The 22,170-nt window shown below is 44.0% G+C and overlaps 1 protein-coding gene and 1 long non-coding RNA gene across 5 annotated transcripts; both read left to right on the plus strand.

Moving 5' to 3' along the window:
* The first annotated feature begins 11,237 nt into the window (after nucleotides 1-11,237).
* Nucleotides 11,238-14,753, plus strand: LOC311125990. Its single transcript, XR_014612930.1, has 3 exons — nucleotides 11,238-11,412; nucleotides 12,041-12,445; nucleotides 13,716-14,753. It is a non-coding gene; the product is annotated as an uncharacterized lncRNA (long non-coding RNA).
* Nucleotides 14,754-15,698: 945 nt separating this feature from the next.
* LOC311125989 (receptor-type tyrosine-protein phosphatase beta-like) lies at nucleotides 15,699-21,460 on the plus strand. Of its 4 annotated transcripts, XM_084200014.1 has the most exons (7): nucleotides 15,703-16,273; nucleotides 16,357-16,633; nucleotides 17,230-17,352; nucleotides 18,695-19,000; nucleotides 19,191-19,451; nucleotides 20,665-20,928; nucleotides 21,104-21,460. In XM_084200014.1, exons 4-7 carry the CDS (start codon nucleotides 18,877-18,879, stop codon nucleotides 21,391-21,393), a joined length of 939 nt encoding a protein of 312 aa, XP_084056140.1. In that variant the 5' UTR covers nucleotides 15,703-16,273; nucleotides 16,357-16,633; nucleotides 17,230-17,352; nucleotides 18,695-18,876; the 3' UTR covers nucleotides 21,394-21,460. The 4 variants fall into 4 exon arrangements, with proteins under 4 accessions (XP_084056139.1, XP_084056140.1, XP_084056138.1 ...); XM_084200012.1 differs by lacking the exon at nucleotides 17,230-17,352; XM_084200013.1 differs by lacking the exons at nucleotides 17,230-17,352; nucleotides 19,191-19,451 and having other exon boundaries at nucleotides 15,699-16,273.
* The last annotated feature ends 710 nt before the right edge of the window (nucleotides 21,461-22,170 follow it).

The following is a 22,170-nucleotide window of genomic DNA, read 5'->3' on the forward strand; positions in this document are numbered from 1 at the left end:
TTGTGAAGGTTGTTGTAGTGGAGTGACAGCCTAAGTTTCTTTCTTTTTTTATTGTGTGAAAGCGTCTGGAATGTCTCTTTGATGTTGTCGGCACAATGCGTTGATAATGAAGGGGGTTGTGCTTTTACCTGTTGGTTCTCCTCTGTGTCTTTCTCACTCAACCCACACACAGCCCATGAGTGCTGCCCCCTTCCATTACAATGGTTAGACTTTCAAATTCAAACAACGAGAGGTCTCAACCCTGAGGAAAAAAAAACATTTGAGAGAACCAATCAAACCCGTCTCTCAATTTCTGAGTGAATATTGCATTAACAAACGGCCTCCTTTCCAGACCAGTGTGTCACAGCTCTCCCTGCGCTGTGGGTCACGTGGGTTGCGTCAGCCAGGCTAGAAGACAATATCAATGCAGAAGTCACCACTGCAGTGCTGGGTGTCTGTGGGTTGTTGCTGTTCAGTTCAGATATTTAAGAGCATTATCAATGTTTCCCCTATATTCATTTACTGTAGCAGTGGCAACAAACTCTCACAGACGTAACTGTTCACTTATACGTTCTCTTCTAATTAGATGTCCTGCTCAGAGAGAGAGAGCGAGAGAGAGCTCTCCCCCTCCTCATCCTTTTCCTCCTCCCCTTCGCCCCCTGACTAGCAGTGGCTCGTGGACCAAAAAGTAAATGTTATGCCCTGATTCACACCCCTTGACTTGTTCCTCATTTTATTGTGCTACAGATTGAATTTCAAATGGATTAAATTGAGTTTTTTTGTCACTGGCCTACACACAATACCCCATAATGTGAAAGTGGAATTATGTTTTTCAAAATGTTTATGTTTTTCAAAATGTTTGTCCAGGGCTACAACGAAAATGTATACTGTTGGGGGTACTCGAGGACCAGGGTTGGGAAACACTGGACTAAACTGAGCTGCATGCATACCTGCAAACAGACTAACTATTCACTTATAAGTTCTCTTAAAATTGGATACAAAAAACTCAACAACTGTGGGCTTTCTAACAACAGTTGTTGCTGTGCCAATGAGTGAAGGTCCAGGACAGGTTAGTGCTTCATGTGTCAATGACATGTGAAGGTTGAAAGTACGGTGGGTGGAGGCTGACAGGAGGATGTGGATGAAGGGTGGAGGAAATGTCCTGCTCAGAGAGAGCGCTCCCCCTCATCCTTCTCCTCCTCCCCTCCACTCTCCCCTGACTAGCACAGGATGTCAGGGAGGGGGTAGAGTGTTCCGCAGGGGAAAGGGACGAGACGGGAGGTCAGGAGAGAGAGGGTTGATTTAGGACCCACTCCTACTGGAGATAAGAGCAGGAAAAAAGTGCTGAGCCTGAGCGAAGGCCCCAAAACTCTGCTGACCCAGGAGATTCTCTGGGGCTCTACAAACAAGTGTTGTAGCCCTTTTCTGAGTTTCTCTCTCTCTTTCACTCTCTCTCTACCACTAGCCAGTCCATTCCGTTCACTATTACCCATTCACAATCAATTATTTTGTGACATGCATGTAAACAAAATATGGAAGCATATGACTTACTAACTTACACCTTCCTATGGCCCTAAAATCATGGGCTCCATCTTCTTTATGTAGTTTGGTGTTGTGTTCTCACCCAATGTTGCAACTGCCTTGTATTTTGAGGCTCATATGCCAATGGTAATATGTGTTTGTTTGTGTTTGTGTGCAGGGCTGGCATGATTCATGTCTGTGAAGCCATGACTCACTGGGTACAAACTGATTGAATCAACGTTGTTTCAATGTAATTTGTCAGCATATTGTGATGTGGAATCTACATGGAAAATACATTGGATTTTTTTTAAAGTCATCAATGTAAACTGTTGTTTTGAGGGTGAAACTTCAACCACAGGATTATGTCATGGTAACCAATTTCCAACATCGACAAACCTTGTATAAAATATGTTGAATTTGCACCTTTGGAACAACGTCAGATTTTCAACGTTATATCCACTATCAGAAAAAAACAATAGGCTGGGCAGCACCTCCTACTGGAGAGTTGATCTATCTACAGCTATCCCTTTGGTCTCCCATCCAGGGTTTTTACCAAGCCCAGCCCTACTTATCTTTGATATTTGTCACTGACTACTACGAATGTGCTATCGTGAGAATAATCTCCACTTAATAACTAAATAGATTCACTGTTGCTATCGAAGTCATTCCAAAGGGTAGGTTTAACAGAGCAAATGAAATATAAGTCATATATCATCAATGATAATATTTAGGCCTATATAGCATTTGTGAAGTCATTAACCTCTGAAGGATCGGACCCTTTTTTTCAATTGTCGCCTAAAATGACATACCAAAATCTAACTGCCTGTAGCTCAGGAATTGAAGCAAGGATATGCGTATACTTGGTATCATTTGAAAGAAAACACTTTGAAGTTTGTGGAAATGTGAAATTAATGTAGGAGAATGTAAGACATTAGATCGGGTAAAAAATTATACAAACAAAAAAACATGCGTTTTTCTATTTTTTTGTTTGTTGCATCATCTCTGAAATGCAAGAGAAAAGCCAGACAGTGATGTACGAATGTAGGTGTAATTTAGATGTTGTCCACAAGATGGCAGCATTGTGTGTGCAAAGTTTCAGACTGATCCAATGAAGAATTACATCACTACACAATATTTTGTATCAAGTCTGCCAGGAGTTTCCCCAAATGTTCCGAATTGGTCAATTTATACATTTTCAAGTATATAACTATAGAGAACATACAAAAATGCTATGGTAATAAAACATTTTTTTTTGCTGTAATAGCTACAGTAAATTGGACACTGCAGTTAGATTAACAAGAATTTAAGCTTTCTGCCCATATAAGACATGTCTATGTCCCGGAAAGTTGCCGTTGATTACAATGCCATTTAAGTCACATATCGCATATTGTGCAGCAACCGTCCCAGTATAGGGACACCGATCCCGTAGAGGTTAACTGCTATTGTTTCAATTCAACCCAGGATTGAACTAAAAATAGACAATACATACAGTTGAAGTCGAAGTTTACATACACTTAGGTTGGAGTCATTAAAACTTGTTTTTCAACCACTCCACAAATTTCTTGTTAACAAACTATACTTTTGGCAAGTCAGTTAGGACATCTACTTTGTGCATGACACAAGTAATTTTTCCAACAATTGTTTACAGACAGATTATTTCACTTATTATTCACAGTACCACAATTCCAGTGGGTCAGAAGTTTACATACATTAAGTTGACTGTGCCTTTAAACAGCTTGGAAAATTCCAGCAATTATGTCATGGCTTTAGAAGCTTCTGATAGGCTAATTGACATCATTTGATTCAATTGGAGGTGTCCCTGTGGATGTATTTCAAGGCCTACCTTCAAACTTAGTGCCTCTTTGCTTGACATCATGGGAAAATCAAAAGAAATCAGCCAAGACCTCAGAAAAACAATTGTAGACCTCCACAAGTCTAGTTCATCCTTGGGAGCAATTTTCAAACGCCTGAAGGTACCACGTTCATCTGTACAAACAATAGTACGCAAGTATAAACACTATGGGACCACGCAGCCGTCATACCGCTCAGGAAGGAGCCGCGTTCTGTCTCCTAGAGATGAACGTACTTCGGTGCGAAAAGTGCAAATCAATCCCAGAACAACATCAAAGGACCTTGTGAAGATGCTGGAGGAAACGGGTACAAAAGTATTTATATCCACAGTAAAACGAGTCCTATACAGACATAACTTGAAAGGCCGCTCAGCAAGGAAGAAGCCACTGCTCCAAAACCGCCATAAAAAAGCCAGACTACGGTTTGCAACTGCACATGGGGACAAAGATCGTACTTTTTGGAGAAATGTCCTATGGTCTGATGAAACAAAAATTTAAATGTTTGGCCATAATGACCATTGTTATGTTTGGAGGAAAAAGGGGGTAGCTTGCAGGCCAAAGAACACCATCCCAACCGTGAAGCACGGGGGTGGCAGCATTAAATCAAATCAAATCCAATTTTATTTGCCACATGCGCTGAATACAACAGGTCTAGACATTACAGTGAAATGCTTACTTACAAGCCCTTAACCAACAATGCATTTTTTAAAGTTGTTCTTTTTTAATGTTAAGTAAAAAAATATATAAGCAAATAACTAAAGAGCAGCAGTAAAATAAAATAACAGACTATATACAGGGGGGTACCGTACCACCTGGGGGCGGCCCGTCAGGAAGTCCAGGATCCAGTTGCAGAGGGAGGTGTTTAGTCCCAGGATCCTTAGCTTAGTGATGAGCTACACTATGGTGTTGAACGCTGAGCTGTAGTCAATGAACAGCATTCTCACGTAGGTGTTCCTCTTCTCCAGGTGGGAAAGGGCAGTGTGGAGTGCAATAGAGATTGCATCATCTGTGGATCTGTTGGGGCGGTATGCAAATTGGAGTCGGTCTAGGGTTTCTGGGATAATGGTGTTGATGTGAGCCATGACCAGCCTTTCAAAGCACTTCATGGCTACTGACGTGAGTGCTACAGGTCGGTAGTCATTTAGGTAGGTTATCTCAGTGTCCTTGGGCACAGAGACTATGGTGGTCTGCTTGTTGGTATTACAGACTCAGTCAGTGACATGTTGAAAATGTCAGTGAAGACACTTGCAAGTTGGTCAGCACATGCTCAGAGTACACGTCCTGGTAATCCGTCTGGCCCTGCGGCCTTGTGAATGTTGACCTGCTTAAAAGTCTTACTCACATTGGCTACGGAGAGCGTGATCACATAGTCATCCGGAACAGCTGGTGCTCTCATGCATGCTTCAGTGTTGCTTGCCTCGAAGCGAGCATAGAAGTGATTTAGCTCGTCTGGTAGGCTTGTGTCACTGGGCAGCTCGCGGCTGTGCTTCCCTTTGCAGTCTGTAATAGTTTTCAAGCCCTGCCACATCCGACGAGTGTCAGAGCCGGTACGATTCAATCATAGTCCGGTTTTGACTCTTTGCCTGTTTGATGGTTCGTCAGCGGGCATAGCGGGATTTCTTATAAGTGTCCAGGTTAGAGTCCCCCTCCTTGAAAGTGGCAGCTCTACCCTTTAGCTCAGTGCGGATGTTGCCTGTAATCCATGGCTTCTGGTTGGGGTATGTACGTACGGTCACTGTGGGGACGACGTCATTGATGCGCTTATTGATGAAGCCAGTGACTGATGTGGTGTACTCCTCAATGCTATCTGAAGAATCCTGGAACATATTCCAGTCTGTGCTAGCAAAACAGTCCTGTAGCTTAGCATCTGCATCATCTGACCACTTTTTTATTAACCGAGTCACTGATGCTTCCTGCTTTAGTTTTTGCTTATAAGCAGGAATCAGTAGGATAGAGTTATGGTAAGATTTGCCAAATGGAGGGCGAGGGAGAGCTTTGTATGCATCTCTGTGTGTGGTGTAAAGGTGGTCTAGAGTGTTTTTTTCCCTCTGGTTGCACATTTTAACATGCTGGTAGAAATTAGGTAGAACGGATTTAAGTTTCCCTGCATTAAAGTCCCCGGCCACTAGGAGCGCTGCCTCTGGATGAGTGTTTTCCTGTTTACTTATTTTTCTTTATTTTTTACTAGTTTCTACATTGTAGAATAATAGTGAAGACATCAAAACTATAAAATAACACATATGGAATCATGTAGTAACCAAAAAAAGTGTTAAACAAATCCAAATATATTTTATATTTAAGATTCTTCAAATAGCCACCCTTTGCCTTGATGACGGCTTTGCACACTCTTGGCATTCTCTCAACCAGCTTCATGAGGTAGTCACCTGGAATGCATTTCAATTAACAGGTGTGCCTTGTTAAAAGTTAACCATCCCATCTGGTTTATGGCCTTCTTAAAAGTGAATTTGTGGAATTTCTTCCATTCTTAATGCGTTTGAGCCAATCAGTTGTGTTGTGACAAGGTAGGTATACAGAAGATAGCCCTATTTGGTAAAATACCAAGTCCATATTATGGCAAGAACAACTCAAATAAGCAAAGAGAAACAACAGTCCATCATTACTTTAAGACATACGGAACATTTCAAGAACTTTGAAAGTTTCTTCAAGTGCAGTCGCATGAGGTAGTCACCTGGAATGCTTTCCCAACAGTCTTGAAGGAGTTCCCACATATGCTGAGCACTTGTTGTCTGCTTTTCCTTCACTCTGCGGTCCAACTCATCCAAAACCATCTCAATTGGGTTGAGGTTGGGTGATTGTGGACGCCAGCCAACCTGACACAACCAAATAGCAACATTTAAAAGAGATCTAATGCTTGGATAGTTTCATCTGAGCCACTGGCTTAATTCTATTCTTTAACTTTAATTTGTGGTTTAGTTGGAGATGTGAATCCCAGCATATCATTATTTTGTTAACTTTTCGACAAGTTAAAGGGCTATTTACTGTATTGCAAAAGTGATATTGAATTGTGTTTGGTTGTCAACACAACCTAATATCAACATTTGAAGGAGATGTATCTTCTGTGCCATTAACTTAATCTGGCTTTAATTCCAATTTGTCCCATCCAGGGTTTTAACCAAGCCCAGCCCTGCTTAGCGTTGATATTTGTCACTGACTACTACCAATGTGCTATTGTGAGAATGATTATTGAGAGATCTCCACTTAATAACTAAGGACATTCACTGTTGCTATCGAAGTGATTCCAAAGGGTAGGTTTGTAATGGAGTGCTGAATCAGATGACCTGGCCTCCACATCCAGCCAACCTGACACAACTCTGGGAAACATTGGAGGCCAGCATCCCCGTAGAATTGAGGCTGTTCTAAGGTTAAAAAAAAGTGGGGGTGCAACTCAATATTAGGAAGGTGTTCCTAATGTTTGGAATACCCAGTGTATATATACAGTGCATTTGGAAAGTATTCAGACCCCTGGACTTTTTCCACATTTTGTTACGTTACAGCCTTATTCTAAAATTGATTTTATTTTTTATTATTCCCCCCTCATCAATCTAAACACAATACCCCGTAATGACAAAACAAAAACAGGTTTTTAGAAATGTTTGCAAATGTATATAAAAAACCCTGAAATATCACATTTACATAAGTATTCAGAGATATTACTCAGTACTTTGTTGAAACACCTTTGGCAGCGATAACAGCCTTGTGTCTTCTTGGGTATGACGCTACAAGCTTGGCACACCTGTATTTGGGGAGTTTCTCCCATTCTTCTCTGCAGATCCTCTCAAGCTCTGTCAGGTTGGATGGGAAGCGTCGCTACACAGCTATTTTCAGGTCTCTCCAGAGATGTTCGATTGGGTTCAAGTCCGGGCTCTGGCTGGGCCACTCAAGGACATTCAGAGACTTGTCCCGAAGCCACTCCTGCGTTGTCTTGGCTGTGTGCTTAGGGTCGTTGTCCTGTTGGAAGGTGAACATTCGCCCCAGTCTGAGGTACTGAGTGCTCTGGAGCAGCTTTTCATCAAGGATCTCTCTGTACTTTGCTCTGTTCACCTTTCCCTTGATCCTGACTAGTCTCCCAGTCCCTGCCGCTGAAAAACATCCACACAGCATGATGCTGCCACCCCCATGCTTCACCATAGGGATGGTGCCAGGTTTCCTCCAGATGTGACGCTTGGCATTCAGGCCAAAGAGTTCAATCTTGGTTTCGTCAGACCAGAGAATCTTGTTTCTCATGGTCTTAGAGTTCATTAGGTGACTTTTGGCAAACTCCAAGCGGGTTGTCATGTGCCTTTTACTGAGGAGTGGCTTCCGTCTGGCCACTCTACCATAAAGGCCCGATTGGTGCAGTGCTGCAGAGATGGTTGTCCTTCTGGAAGGTTCTCACATATCCACAGAGGAACTCTGGAGCTCTATCAGAGTGACCATCGGGTTCTTGGTCACCTCCCTGACCAAGGCCCTTCTCCCCCAAGACCAGTCCCCCAGCCTACGCAGCAGTCCGCTCAGGTCAGCGATGCCCAACTGTCCCTCCCGGACAATTATGATGGGACTCCATCCAAATGCTGTGGCTTCCTACTCCAGTGCTCCCTCTATTTTTCTCATCAGTCGGCAGCCCCCACCACCGAGAGGTTGCATCGGTAATTTCCCTGCTGACCTGGTGGGCGTTGGAGTGGGCTATGGCCTTCTGGGAGAGAGGAGAGGAAGAGCTGGTTTCCTGCGAGGGGTTCATGGCTCTGTTTAGGGCGGTCTTTGACCATTCACCGGATGGCAGATAGGGAGGTGAGCAACTACTCCAACTCCGGCAGGGTGCCCAGACCACTGCAGAGTACGCCCTCACCTTCTAGACCTCGGCAGCCTCCAGTGGAGGGAATGTGCCGGCGCTCCACACCCTATTCCGAAAAGGGCTGCGTGAGGAGGTCCAGACGGAGTTGGAGTGCCGAGAGAGAACCTTTCCCTGGACGCGCTCATCGTGATGGCCATCCGTCTGGACAACCTTCTTCGGGAGAGCAGGCGCTCCCCTCACCCCTCGCCCTCCTCCTTTGGCTGTCCTGGGGCAGAGCCTGAACCCATGGAGATAAGGGTCAGCGACATCGCTGGAGACAGCTGGGTCTGTGTCCCTATTGCGGCCAGGAGGGGCACCGGCTCCAGCGGTGTCCCGTGCGTCCCAACCTGAAGTCCACTGGGGCAGAGGGACGGCCCCATGATCATCTTTCTTCCAGGGTAGGCATGACTATTCCTTCATCATCATTTTCCGCCAAACACTTCCTTGTTTCCATTTCACTTGCTAGCTGTCACTCAGGTGTTGTCAATACAGCTCTAGTGGACTCTGGTGCCGCGGGGAATTTTATCGACCAGGCCCTCGTCTCCTCCCTGAACATCACTCTCCTTTTCCAGTCCAAGCCCTGGATAAACAACCATTGGGATCCGCCACTATCACGCACATCACAGTACTACTCACCCTCACCGTGGGACCCATGTACCAAGAAAGCCTTCCCTTCCTCAACATTACTGCTCCTGTACACAAAGTAATCCTCTGCCTTCCGTGGCTCCAATGTCATGACCCCACCATCACCGCCTGGGCACCCGGATGTCGGAAGGTTCCACGTTGGTTGAGAGTCCTGTGAGTGCCCTCCAGCCCATCATTCCATCCTCCCATATCATTGGCTGAGGCCGGTACCCGGATGTGAGGCTGACCGTGACCCCCAACAGGAGATGGTGGGGCTATGAAGGCTCTCCCTACCTGTGACGTGAACTGGGGGCTACGGTCAGAGATGATGTCCTCTGGAAGGCCATAGTGCCGGAAGACCTGCTGGAACAGTACCTCAGCGACCTGAAGAGTGGTAGGGAGACCAGAGAGGTGGATAAAATGGCAGGATTTAGAGAATCTGTCCATAACAACCATAATAGTGGTGAAACCATCAGATGGAGGGAGATCAGTAACAAAAAATCTATGGACAGATGGGACCAAGGCCACTGAGGCACAGGAAAGGGGAGGAGTTTCCCTGCTTGAGTGTGCCGGGGAGATTTTGTTTGGACACATACGGAGCATGAATTGACATAGCGGGCGACGTCCTGTGCCAAGGTATCACCCGCACTATTCAATCCATCTAATTGCTTTGCCAATTTTTTTGCAGTATTACTTTAGTGCCTTGTTGCAAACAGGATGCATGTTTTGAAATATTTTTATTCTATACAGGCTTCCTTCTTTTCACTTTGTCTCCCGAGTGGTGCAGTGGTCTAAGGCACTGCACCTGGGTGTCCAGCGGCGAGGGATGTGTGCGCCCAGGTCAACAGCCGATCCCTCACCTCAGAGGGGATGTAGATGCGCTCAGGAGGGCAGGTAGCAGGCGCGGGTTCCCTCTCTAGAGCCTGGCGGATGTCCACATCTATGTCACAAAACATGGGGCCAACGATATGGGAGGATGGAATGATGGGCTGGAGGGCACTCACAGGACTCTCAACCGACGTGGAACCTTCCGACATCCGGGTGCCCAGGCGGTGATTTTCATCCTCGACCAGGAGATGGTGGAGTCATGACATTGGAGCCACGGAAGGCAGAGGATTACTTTGTGTACAGGAGTGAAGAGGACCAACCAGGAGCTGTGGAGGTTCCTAAAGAGTCAGGACCGGCAGAGAGGGTGGGCCCAGTTCCTTTCCTGGGCAGAATATGCCCAGAACTCAAACGCCATGCTCTACCAACTGAGCTACATCCCTGCCGGCCATTCCCTCCCCTACCCTGGACAACGCTGTGCCAATTGTGCACCGCCCCATGGGTCTCCCGGTCGTGGCCGGCTACGACAGAGCCTGGATTCGAACAAGGATCTCTAGTGGCACAGCTAGCACTGCGATGCAGTGCCTTAGACCACTGCACCACTCGGGAGACAGAGTGAAAAGAAGGAAACCTGTATAGAATAAAAATATTTCAAAACATGCATCCTGTTTGCAACAAGGCACTAAAGTAATAATGCAAAAAATGTGGCAAAGCAATTAACTTTTGGTCCTGAATACAAAGTGTTATGTTTGGGGCAAATAAATTACAACACATTACTGAGTACCACTCTCCGTATTTTCAAGCATAGTGGTGGCTGCATCATGTTATGGGTGTGCTTTTAATCGCTAAAGACAGTTTTTCAGGATAAAAAAGAAACGTAATGGAGCTAAGCACAGGCAAAATCCTAGTTAAACCTGGTTCAGTGCTTTCCAACATATACTGGGAGATGAATTCACCTTTCAGCAGGACAATAACCTAAAACACAAGCAACTCCAATCTGCACTGGAGTTGCTTACCAAGAAGACAGTGAATGTTCCTTAGTGGCCAAGTTACATGGCAAGACCTGAAAATGGTTGTCTAGGAATGATCAACAACCAATTTGACAGAGCTTGAAGAATTCTGAAAAGTGGGCAAATGTTGCACAATCCAGGTTCGGAAAGCTCTTAGAGACTTGCAGCTGTAATCGCTGCCAAAAGTGATTCTAACATGTATTGACTCAGGGTTGAATACTTATCTCATCAAGATATATTAGTGTTTTATTTTTCATATTTATTTTTTATTTTTACAAACATTAGAATCTTTCTTCCACTTTGACAATGCAGACTATTTTGTGTAGATTATTGACCAAAAAAAAAAAATCGAATTAAATCCATTTTAATCCCACTTTGTAACAACAAAATGTGGAAAAAGTCAAGGGGTGTGAATACTTTCTGAAGGCTATGCAACCAATAAAATGTGAATTGATTTGATAAACCTGGCTCCCCTCATTGCATCTGTTTGCCTGCTATCTGAACACTTGAACATCTGCGATGTTCTTTGGAATTTCCGATTAAAGAGCATTTCCCTGTCAATGTCTAGTGCTGAAGGTTACTTCACTATGAAACAATTGAATAGAAGGAAACGCTGGTCACTGACTTTTTCCTCCCCAGAAGGCCACTTCCCTTTGACGCCTCACCTCTGCTCATCTGAATCTAGCGGACGCGTCAAACCATTACAAGTTGTAGACTAAAATGGATACTTTGTTTTTCCTTATATTTATACTTTTTCGATGTTCTTCGTCAAGTAAGTAGACTATCTTTTAAAATGTGATGATGTCGGTTAATTTACTTGCTTATTATTAGAGTAGCAACCACTTTCTTGTGCGTAGGCCTAAAGATATTCAACAACGGACATTTTTCTTCATCCTTATCTATTCAGGGGAGGGTCAGTCAGTGAAATAATGTTTGATTGAGGTTATTTAAAATATTATGATCAAAATAGTCTATCTCGCTGTAATAATAAATGGTTCATTCTTTGGCAAAGAAAACATGTATTTCACTTTATATTGACCATCGTATACTATTTTACAGGTAGCTTAATAAAATAAATAACATTAAAATAAATTAACTCAGTAGGTTTGAGATGTGGATTGTTCATTAATAACAAATTACGTTAACAAATTACTTTCACCTGTTTTATTTAGTAACAACCAAAGAAAATGCCTAGTGTAAACATGTAGCCTTTTTTTTTTGCCCGTAGCTATTTAAGAAATATTTGGCTTTATGCATTTTTAAAATGACATCACTAAACTGCTTTAATAATAATAATAATTTGGCTCTTAACTCGTTTTTGGAACATTAGTTCTTCAGTCTTTCAATGATTGTTAGTCTCCCCACCATTCATTCACCTTCCCTTTGTATCTTCCATTTAGACGGTTTCCTTATTGTGCACACACCAAAGAAATTGTGCCTGTCTACACACAAAACGACTGTCATCCTCGGAAAATGCAATGTCACCAGTCCCTATCAACAATGGGAATGGACGAACGATATGAAGTTGCATCACACACAATCATCCAAGTGTCTCTGGGCCAACACGAGCAGTGCAATACCTCGGCACGCGCGCCTGGCCTCTATCAGCAACTGTGACAGCGCACCTGCCTGGAAATGTTACGACAAACTGGGTACTTTCGGGTTAGCGAAGAAGACCATGTACCTGAAGAAACAAGGTATACGCGTTGTAATTAGAGGAGATCAGAGTTATTCTAACTGGACAAAGCACGAAGAAGTCGACTCAGGAGGGAGCCAGGTGATGACACATTTATGCGCGCGTAAAGGTGAGTGGTCTATTGAGGAATTACTGGGCTATGCCCTCTGTGTTTAGCCACATTCTACTGATGAAATTAGGTTTACCAGTCATATAGGCCTACAGTATTTAAATATATTTGTGTATATGGCTTTGGGCTTGGGCTACCCCTTCGTTTGCATTCAGCGAATTATTTTTGTATTTATTTAGGCTATTTGAAACTTTGCAGGATCAAATAATAATACCCTCATAGTCACAGTTATTTCTGTGCAGTCAACTACCTTACATACATTATTAATATTAGTAGCCTTGAACTTTATGGCTATTTAATATTTCCTCCTCTGAAGTTTGATAAGAAAACAAAATCTTGTAAAATGATAAGGCCCAACTACAGAATAGTATCCAATCTCTATGTTCCCAACAAACCCATTATGACTTAAATGACCTAGTTTTTCTTTACAGTAATGTAACTGATGGTCATTTTAAACCAGGCAAAGCAGAATAATCACACAGACCAAATCTGTAGCTAAATTACTCCATATTACTCCACACCATTTTGGACCTGTCTGACATTGTTCTGGTGTGAGTGTGTGAGGAAAGGCAGAGGATGACACTCTTGATACTGACTTCCCTGCACATGGTTGTCAAGTTCTATCAGCCCACTCACTCAGTCAGGAAGAACGTCAGTGTTCTTCCTGTGAAATTATGGCCATTCGGGTGACATTTGAGAGTCTCTCAATGTCACGTTTGATGTAAAATACATGCCACAATGTAACTGGTATTGTTGAATGTTTATTTAGACATAGTTTTTTCAGGCCACCTGTTATTACAACCATGCATAAAACCAATAGGGGACTGTGGGGTAAGTTAAGTATTTTTTTTTACCTTCAGCATCACTCCTTCAAGGGAAATATAATATTATTTCTAACAAAGATATCTACAGATATTTCAGGATGTTGTGTATCCCTGGAAATAATCAGAATTTATGTAAACATTACAGTTTTGAAAACATAGCTTGTCCAAAAATAGTGGTCTCTTGGCACAACTTAGCCCGGGTGTGGGGTATTATATATTTTTTTTTACACGTATTTATTAGTTCCAAATAGGACAATCAACACTTACATAATTACAATATATTTTTTTTGTTATTTTTTTTTTTTTTTTTAAGAACACCTGGGCTGGGTTAGAGTTATTACTTATGCAATCCATACAGTATCTTGAATTTATTTCAATGCTATTTGCTGATATTTTTACAACCATCTGTGTATACCTCTAGTCACAATAACCCTTCTTTCTTCTAGGGTCCACCACCATCTCAACCACCAGAATGTATTCATCAACACACAAACCTGTGGCATACACCAGCACTGTCCACGCCATCAGAACGGCCCCTATAACAGCCATAAACACTCACTCTTCATCAAACACTATGAGAACCCATAGTAGGACCCCACGGCAGATCTCTATTTTAAGAGTTCCCATCACAACGCCTAAGAGTGTGGTGACCTATGAGTCTATGGTGGCAACGCACACTTATGACATCGTCAAGACTCAGACGAGATGGATGGCTACGATGGGTCTTATTCCCAGTTCCATCTCAACGGCCATCACATCATCAGGGGCAGCTCTAAACGACAGCCATGATTTTATCTTGTCCATTCCTGCTTTGTCCACAACTGACTCTGCCATGGACAAAACGGTGAATGCTGCCACCGAAAATGCCCTCCTCGACTCGAGGAACGAAGCCAAGATTCCATCAGTAAACCAAGCAACTTCCAGTTCCACCCCCATTATTGTAGATAAGCTGGTGTCAACTGACCCTACCACTACTGTGGTTTCCTCTACAATTTCCTCAGTGCCCAACTCAAGTGCTAAGACAGATTCAAAATCCACTTCTGCATCCGTAGACGTTACCGCTGATGCTAAAGTCACAACTTCTGTTGCTTTATCTACCCCAACCCCTGATTCCACCACTAATTCTGCTGCTACCACCATACTTATCGGTACCACAGCATTGTCCACAACTAGGAAATTACCCCCCAGAAAGACTGTTCCATCTACACCCAAAACCACAACAATGCAGACTACAACAACCGCTGCCCCTACTACTCCTATTGTCGCCCAAACAACTATGACTACAGCAAATCCCAAAATGAAAGTAGCCCCAACCACAACCGCCACAGCCTCACTCACAATAACTTCAACTCCTCCCACAATATCTTCAACAGTAAAGACTACAGCTAAACCCAAAAAGAAAATAGCCCCACCCACAACCTCCACAGCCCCACCCACTACCTCTTCAACTCCACCCACAACCCATCCAATCACATCTACAACAGCCCAACCCACGACCACTACCACCCCTCCCACAACTACAACAAACCTGCCCACAACTACCAAGATTTTGCCTACAACTACCGCAACCACAACTACCACAACCACACCCACAACTACCACAACCACACCCACAACTACCACAACCACATCCACAACTACTACAACCACATCCACAACCACTACAACCATAGCTCCACTCACAACTACCAAAACCACACCCACAACTACCACAACCACACCCACAACTACTATAACCACACCCACAACTACCAAAACCACACCCATAACTTCCACACCCACTTCTACCACAACCACACCCACTACTACCACAACCACAACTACAACAACCACACCCACAACCACTACAACCATAGCTCCACTCACAACTACCAAAACCACACCCACAACTACCACAACCACACCCACAACTACTATAACCACACCCACAACTACTATAACCACACCCATAACTTCCACACCCACTTCTACCACACCCACACCCACTACTACCACAACCACAACTACCACAGCCCCACCTACAACAGCTACAGCTCCAACAACAACTACTACAGTACCGACTACAACCACAGAGTTGACCACCACCCCACAGGTGAGTGATGATGACAGTCACTTGAAATGAATGTTTAAATTGATTTAGAATTTGTGAAATTCCATAAAGAATGCTCAAGATCATATTTGCATACAGATTTGGACAGGGGACATTAAAAGGCTGTGAAGCTTTGAACAAATCTTCTGAAAGAAGGGCTATGGTAATTGTTAACAGTAATATAGAATATAGCCATATTCAAAAAGTATTTCAAGAGAGAACATTCTACAAACACAAAAGTAGGCAATGAATTACACCCATGCCATGCCAACTTTTAGCCAACTGTATCCTATGGATGTTAGTTTAGGTGGACCATAAGGTCTTCAGACAGAGAAAGTCCAAGGCAGCCAGGAAGGAAAGAAGGGTGCGGTGGGGCAAGAGGAGGGGAGTCTGCTCAAGGTGCTGTTGTCCAGACTCAAGTGAAAGTTAGGGCTGTGAGAAATACAGTAGACTATTTGATAAGAACTTAGGCTACTGTAGGAGTTTATAGACAGCTCATAGACAGAGGGCTAAAGTGGATGCTTGATATGGAATACATTTCCTGAGCAGTTCACTCTGTTTACCTGACGCCGGTGATGGTGCAGCCTGAGCATTGAGGAATGGTGTAGGAAACGTATTTAGCCTGGAGATTGAAAGGGACGAGATGGTAGCATGGGAAGAGACTGGGCGTCGTCGAAAGAGATGCCACGCGTCGTCAGGCGCGTGCCACTACTGTAACGCATCCAACATGCCATTGTGAAATTCTGAATATAAATATTCATTGTTATTTTATGGACCGATTATGACAACCAATGTTGGAATATATTTGATATGTTTTCTATTATTTATTGACCAAACAGATCTAAATCAGCGTCCGCAATGTTCAGATGTTCGACTGTTATTTTGATACTTTGTTTATGGTGGAGTTGTGTTGAGGTGAGTCATGGATAAAGTCAATTTAAAATGGTAAATTCGTTTCCACCTGTAGCCTACCTGTTGCCTCTTTTTGTTCCTTTCAGGTCGAGACCACTGAAGCAGTGAAGTGTTCATTTAACCTGACTGAAATCAGCGCCAATACGGATTCTATTGCACTGAAATTAATAACTAAAGGAGAAGCGTGTAACTTCACCGTGTTTTATGAGAATGGTCTGTCCGGTATAACGGATTGTGATCAATATGGGGAGGACAGTAACGTGTATATCTGCGATATAAGGGATTTGGAACCTGGGACATTACACCAATTCGAAGTTATATCGAAGAATGATGGAGAGAGGGGCAACGTATCAGTGCAAACAGGTAAGCGTTTCAAACCAAAATTCGTTTCTATTCTATTCTAATCTATTTTAACCTAATCAATAATATCCTATTCTAAAAGTCTATTAAACTGTTAAATTGACTTTAATTTATCTTAACCGTGCTACCAATATCAGACATTATAAATATTTTTCCCAGTATCAGACTGTATATGTTTTTCTGTTTATTTATTATATTTATATTGTGGAACATGGCATTCTATTTATTATATTTCGTAAAAGATTATCATAACCCCTTCAGAAGATAAGGTGAATGACTCTTCTGATGGCAGAAACTCGTTATCATTGAATAGATATAATACATATGATATCACATTATGACAGCCTAAGTTATATAATTTATTGCATACATCTTTGAATCTCTGAGGGCTCCTGTTGGTTATCTCTCTGTTGGTGTTTTATTCCCAAAGGATAAAAGCACAAAAGTTGATACATAATTGTGTTACAACATTTAGAATTTTGCATATGTATCAGTTTACAATTTTGCAGTAATATTTGATGTATTGGGAAATGGCTTGAAGTAGTATATGTTTATTCAGGATATCATATCCTTTTTTATTATTTGATTTATGGTTACAGCATTGATTCTTTGTTCTGCCAGCATTGGGCCAGTGCACTGATTGTGAATAGATTCTGTGCACCACTTTGATAATGAAGAATGTAGAGAATAGATAACTCTTGTGCCAACACCTCTGAAGTCCAGTAAGTACACTTTATCCACTGTACCTTTGTATAATCCTTTGTACATTGTCAAGGCCACAACCTTAGAATGTCTTGCCAAGAACTTGGAGCCAGAGAACCCCTTTGGTCAGGGGTCTCAAAGCTCTAGATTAGAACCCTGTAAGTTCTGGAACACAGCTCCAATCATCTAAAGTTGTTGAGGCAGAGGTCAGTAAAAATGCAGAGCATCGTGTTTGTTTCCAGACATATCTCCCTCTCCCCAGAGCCACTTCCCGACAATCATTGTTTCTTTGTACTAACGGATACAGGAGGCCTCCATGTTTTGTTTTCATGGGACAGATAGATTACACTGAGAGTACACGTCATAACTTTGCATTCAAAGTGTGCCCAAGATTATTTTCTTTGGTCCTTGTGAGTGGACCACAACATTTTAATTTTTGACAGTAGCTTACGAAGGATGAAATCCTCAAGAATAACAGTTCAAGAATTGCCAAATCACTTGGACTTGTCATTCTCCAGTATATTTTGAATACAGTAGAAATCACAGATACAATGTAGTTACGGTGTAATACAGTGGTGGTCTTGCCAGTTTGGCTTTAGGATTGGACGGACAATGTCCTTAGGGTTCTGCTGATTGGCCAATGTAATTCCTGGGGTTGCTATGAAGGTCCCACAGAGAGGAAGCCATTATGAAGAAAGGGTCAATGTTCAGCGTTGAGCTCCGGGGGGCACTGACCTGCGCGTCCCGTCCTGCTCCTCTTTCTCTTTGTTTTTGTTGTTTCCTGTAAAGGCTCGCTCTCGCTCCAAGACGCACGCAGGTTTCCCAGTGAATCCAACGCAACATTCTTTAAAGAACCAAAACAATATTATCTCTCCCCTCCATCGCAGGCAGCCACCACTGGCCTTCAGCTGAAGCACAAAGGCAGGATGCAGAGACTCTCCATGCACTTTTCTCCCAGTTATATAATATCATAGATGTTTAATTGAGGTGTATATAGTCTTGCCAAGGTGCTGGCCCCTTGGTTGCTGGTTTATGGGATATCTTTGTTGTCTATAGCAAAATTACTAACACATTCTCTCTGTCTTTCTCTCTCTCCTTCCTCTTTTCTCTCTTTTCTCTCTTTTCTCTCTTTTCTCTCTCTCTCTCTCTCTCTCTCTCTCTCTCTCTCTCTCTCTCTCTCTCTCTCTCTCTCTCTCTCTCTCTCTCTCTCTCTCTCTCTCTCTCTCTCTCTCTCTCTCTCTCTCTCTCACACACACACACACACACACACACACACACACACACACACACACACACACACACACACACACACACACACACACACACACACACACACACACACAAACACACAAACACACACAGACCCAGTGGGTCCATCCAGGTTGGACGTACTACCAGACCAGGTCCAGTATAAGAGTCCTATTGAGGGTCAGGGTGGCTCCCGTGGCCTGCACATATCCTGGCCTCGTTCTCGTGGGCAGGTCAACTGGTATGAGCTCACACTACAGGACACCAAAACAGGGACGAGCCGCAGTTCCCGCGTCATGGGTACTGCCGCCACTCAGTCTCACTTCACCGCCCTCACCCCTGGAACCCTCTATGCCCTCAGCCTGGTGGCAACGGCTGGGAATAAAACAGCCCTGCCAGTGCTGGCCACTGCAGCCACAGGTGAGGGATCATCTTGCTGCTCTAGTATGGTTTGACTGGTCCTCTGATCACACATGATTTGCCTGGTCTTCCACAACTACTGTGCTGTCCACCATCTATTTATGATAGATAGCATAGAAATCCCTGCTCTACCTTGTCTTGTTAGACATCACTACTCACTGACACTGACTACTCTGTCTTGGTTACCCAGCTCCCTCAGCCGTCAGCGGTCTTCAGCTCTCTCCCTCCTCCAGCAGCCTGGGTGTTTCCTGGCAGCCCGGCCCAGGCAGGAGAGAGGGTTTCAGGTTGCTGCTGAGGGAGCAGCAGGGCGGCCTAGTCAGGAACGTCACCCTTAAGAGTAGTGTCACCTCCCACACCCTTGACGACCTGTTGCCTGGGACCCTGTACACTGTCACCGTGGTGACTGAGGCTGAAGGTCTCCAGAACGCCATCTCCAAACAAGCAGTCACAGGTATGGCAAGCAATAATCACATACGAACCATGGCATGGTAAATCTGTTTGGGTGGTAAGTAACAGTGACAGTCCTCATTGGTGTACCAGAGGTGACTCTAAGTTTACCTGTTGAAATAGTAAGACTGACATGCAAACTCAATTTTAAGTCTTAAACCCTAGCCCTATTCAATGTGTCTGATAAGAAAGTAGTTTGTTGAAGGTTATTTTGCATTGTCTCTTATTTTTCAAGTTGTCTCCCATCCAATCACTTAGTTCCATTGTTTGCCAGCAGAGCAATGTAGAGTCCTAGGGCTTCAATGTCAGTGGCTTCAATACAGGTGCAAGAAATTGTGAAATGTTTCTTACATATTTATCTAACAGTTTGCAGAGCTTTGTTTTACTTTCCAACACTGCACCCTACCACCATCACGACCATGCTCTCTCTCTGTGGTTGTTTCCAGGATATTTTAGGCTTCTCTATCCAACCCTTCCCTTCCTCTTTCTGCAGCTGGCTGGCCCATCAAGGCCTCCCAGAGTGCTCCCTTCCCCTCCCAACCCCCCTAGACATCAATAGAAAAATGGGAAATTACTATGAAATAGCAAATATTTCAGTTGTGTGTATTACTTAGTTTTTATTGGATGACTTTCATTCCTTAAATTCACCATCTCATCTCTGCTCAGGCAGTAGCAGCCAGCCAGACAACGTTATCTCTGTGCTCCCCGTACTGTACTGTCTTTAGTCATCCTATTTAGCTAGGCTAACCTTCCTAAGTATATTGCAGAGCTGTCTGACAAAATCATTTTATTCGTTCTTAAAAGTATATAGAGAAGGCATACTTTCCCAAACTATCTCTATCCCACTCTCTCATCATTGTGTGTACATTCCTCTCTCATGCGGTCTATGTGGTCTGTATGTGTCTAATCTAAAGTAGCAAGCATTAAAGTGTATCCATCTCTGTCCAAGCCGGAAAGAACAGGCACAATGGATGATGGTCATTGGAGTTAATTACCTTGTTTCTGCGCTGAACTAGGTTAAATATTTTCTTAATGTAAACTTCAAGTCCCTTCAGCCGAGTTTTGTCTTTTTTATGGTCCATTCCTGGTGTCTCCTCTTTTCCCTCATTTGCTTCCTCTCTGGCTCAAGGACACTGATGATAATTTCTTATCTTCTCTGATCTAAAGCCTTCTCCCCACATGTTTAAGTCAATACTGATATTTTATCCTTCCCACAGCTCCTGTGGCGGTGTCAGACCTCCTCTTGGAGAACAACGGCAGTCTGGACACCCTGAGGGCCTCCTGGGTCAAAGCTAGGGGCGGCGTGGATGCATACCTGGTCTCCCTGGCAACCCTGGGCTCAGCCAATCAGGACAGGAAGCTTCCCCCAAACGCCACAGAGGTGGTCTTCAGCGGACTGACCCCTGGACGGCTCTATCAGGTGACCGTGAGTTCAAAGGTCAGAGAGCAGACAACTGAGGCTGTGGCCACAGGCAGAACAGGTAAGTCATTCTGGAATGTCAATCAACTAGCCTTTTCACACGATTTAGCAGAGTTAAGCCAAGTTGAGCCGAGCCGAGCTGTACTGCCTAGTCACGGATCCACCATAGTTGCTGGAACTGTGCTGGAAAGGACAATGTGAATCTCTCACTTTCTCTCTCTCTCACCGTCCCGCAGTGCCAGACAAGGTGTCTCAGCTGTCCATGGTGGGCGTCATTGATGGCAGCGCTATGAAGATTACATGGTCGCCCCCTAGAGGGGACCGGGAGAACTATCGTGTCCTGCTACTGAATGGCACAGTGGCTCTACTCAATGAGACAGTGAGCAGGCTGGTTAGACAGTACTCCTTCTCTGGGGCTTCCTTGGGGCTGGTGCCTGGCAGGCTCTACACAGCTCAGGTCATGGTGGAGAGCGGTCTGTTTGGCAACACCGCTCAATGTCAGGGGAGGCTAGGTACGTTACATTAGACATTTTTACTACACTGTATTTAAAACCAAATCAAATGTTTTTGATTACATGTGCCGAAAACTTTACAGTGAAATGCTTACTGACGAGCCCATTCCCAACAATACAGAGTTAAAAAGTAAGAAAAATATATGCTAAGTAAAAAAGGAATAGGAACATAATTAAAATAATAACGAGGCTATTTACAAGGAGTACCAGTACCAAGTCAATGTGCAGGGGTACTGGGCCGTACGCACTACCCTTTGTAGCGCCTTGCGGAACTTAAAGCTGTCGACCCGCTCCACTACAGCTCCGTCAATGTGAATGAGGGCATGTTCGGCCCTCTGTTTCTTGCCCACGTTGAGGCAGAGGTTGTTGTCCTGGCACCATACTACCAGGTCTCTGACTTCCTCCCTATAGGCTGTTGCATCGTCATCGGTGATCAGGCCTACCACCATCGTGTCGTCGGCGATCAGGCCTACCACCGTTGTGTCGTCGGCAAACTTAATGATGGTGTTGGAGAAGTGCACGGCCACGCAGTCGTGGGTGAACAGGGTGTACAGGAGGGGACTGAGCACACACCCCTGAGGGGCCCCCATGTTGAGGGTCAGCGTGGCGGGTGTGTTGTTGCCTACCCTCACCACCTGGGGACGGCCCATCAGGAATCCAGTTGCAGAGGGAGGTGTTCAGTCCCAGGGTCCTTAGCTTAGTGATGAGCTTGGAGGGCACTACGGTGTTAAACTCTGAGCTGTAGTCAATGAACAGCATTCTCACATAGGTGTTACTTTTGTCCAAATGGG

The sequence above is a fragment of the Coregonus lavaretus genome, assembly GCF_964263955.1.
Source record: "Coregonus lavaretus genome assembly, contig: HAP1_SCAFFOLD_2602, whole genome shotgun sequence".
Lineage (NCBI taxonomy): Eukaryota > Metazoa > Chordata > Actinopteri > Salmoniformes > Salmonidae > Coregonus > Coregonus lavaretus.

Excerpts from the sequence above, each read along its gene's own strand:
- LOC311125989 (XM_084200012.1), top strand. The coding sequence starts at position 16,217 with ATGTTCAGATGTTCGACTGTTATTTTGATACTTTGTTTATGGTGGAGT. Across the intron at positions 19,001-19,190 it reads GCTGGCCACTGCAGCCACAG|CTCCCTCAGCCGTCAGCGGT; the intron begins GTGAGGGATCAT and ends TTGGTTACCCAG. Across the intron at positions 20,929-21,103 it reads TGTGGCCACAGGCAGAACAG|TGCCAGACAAGGTGTCTCAG; the intron begins GTAAGTCATTCT and ends ACCGTCCCGCAG.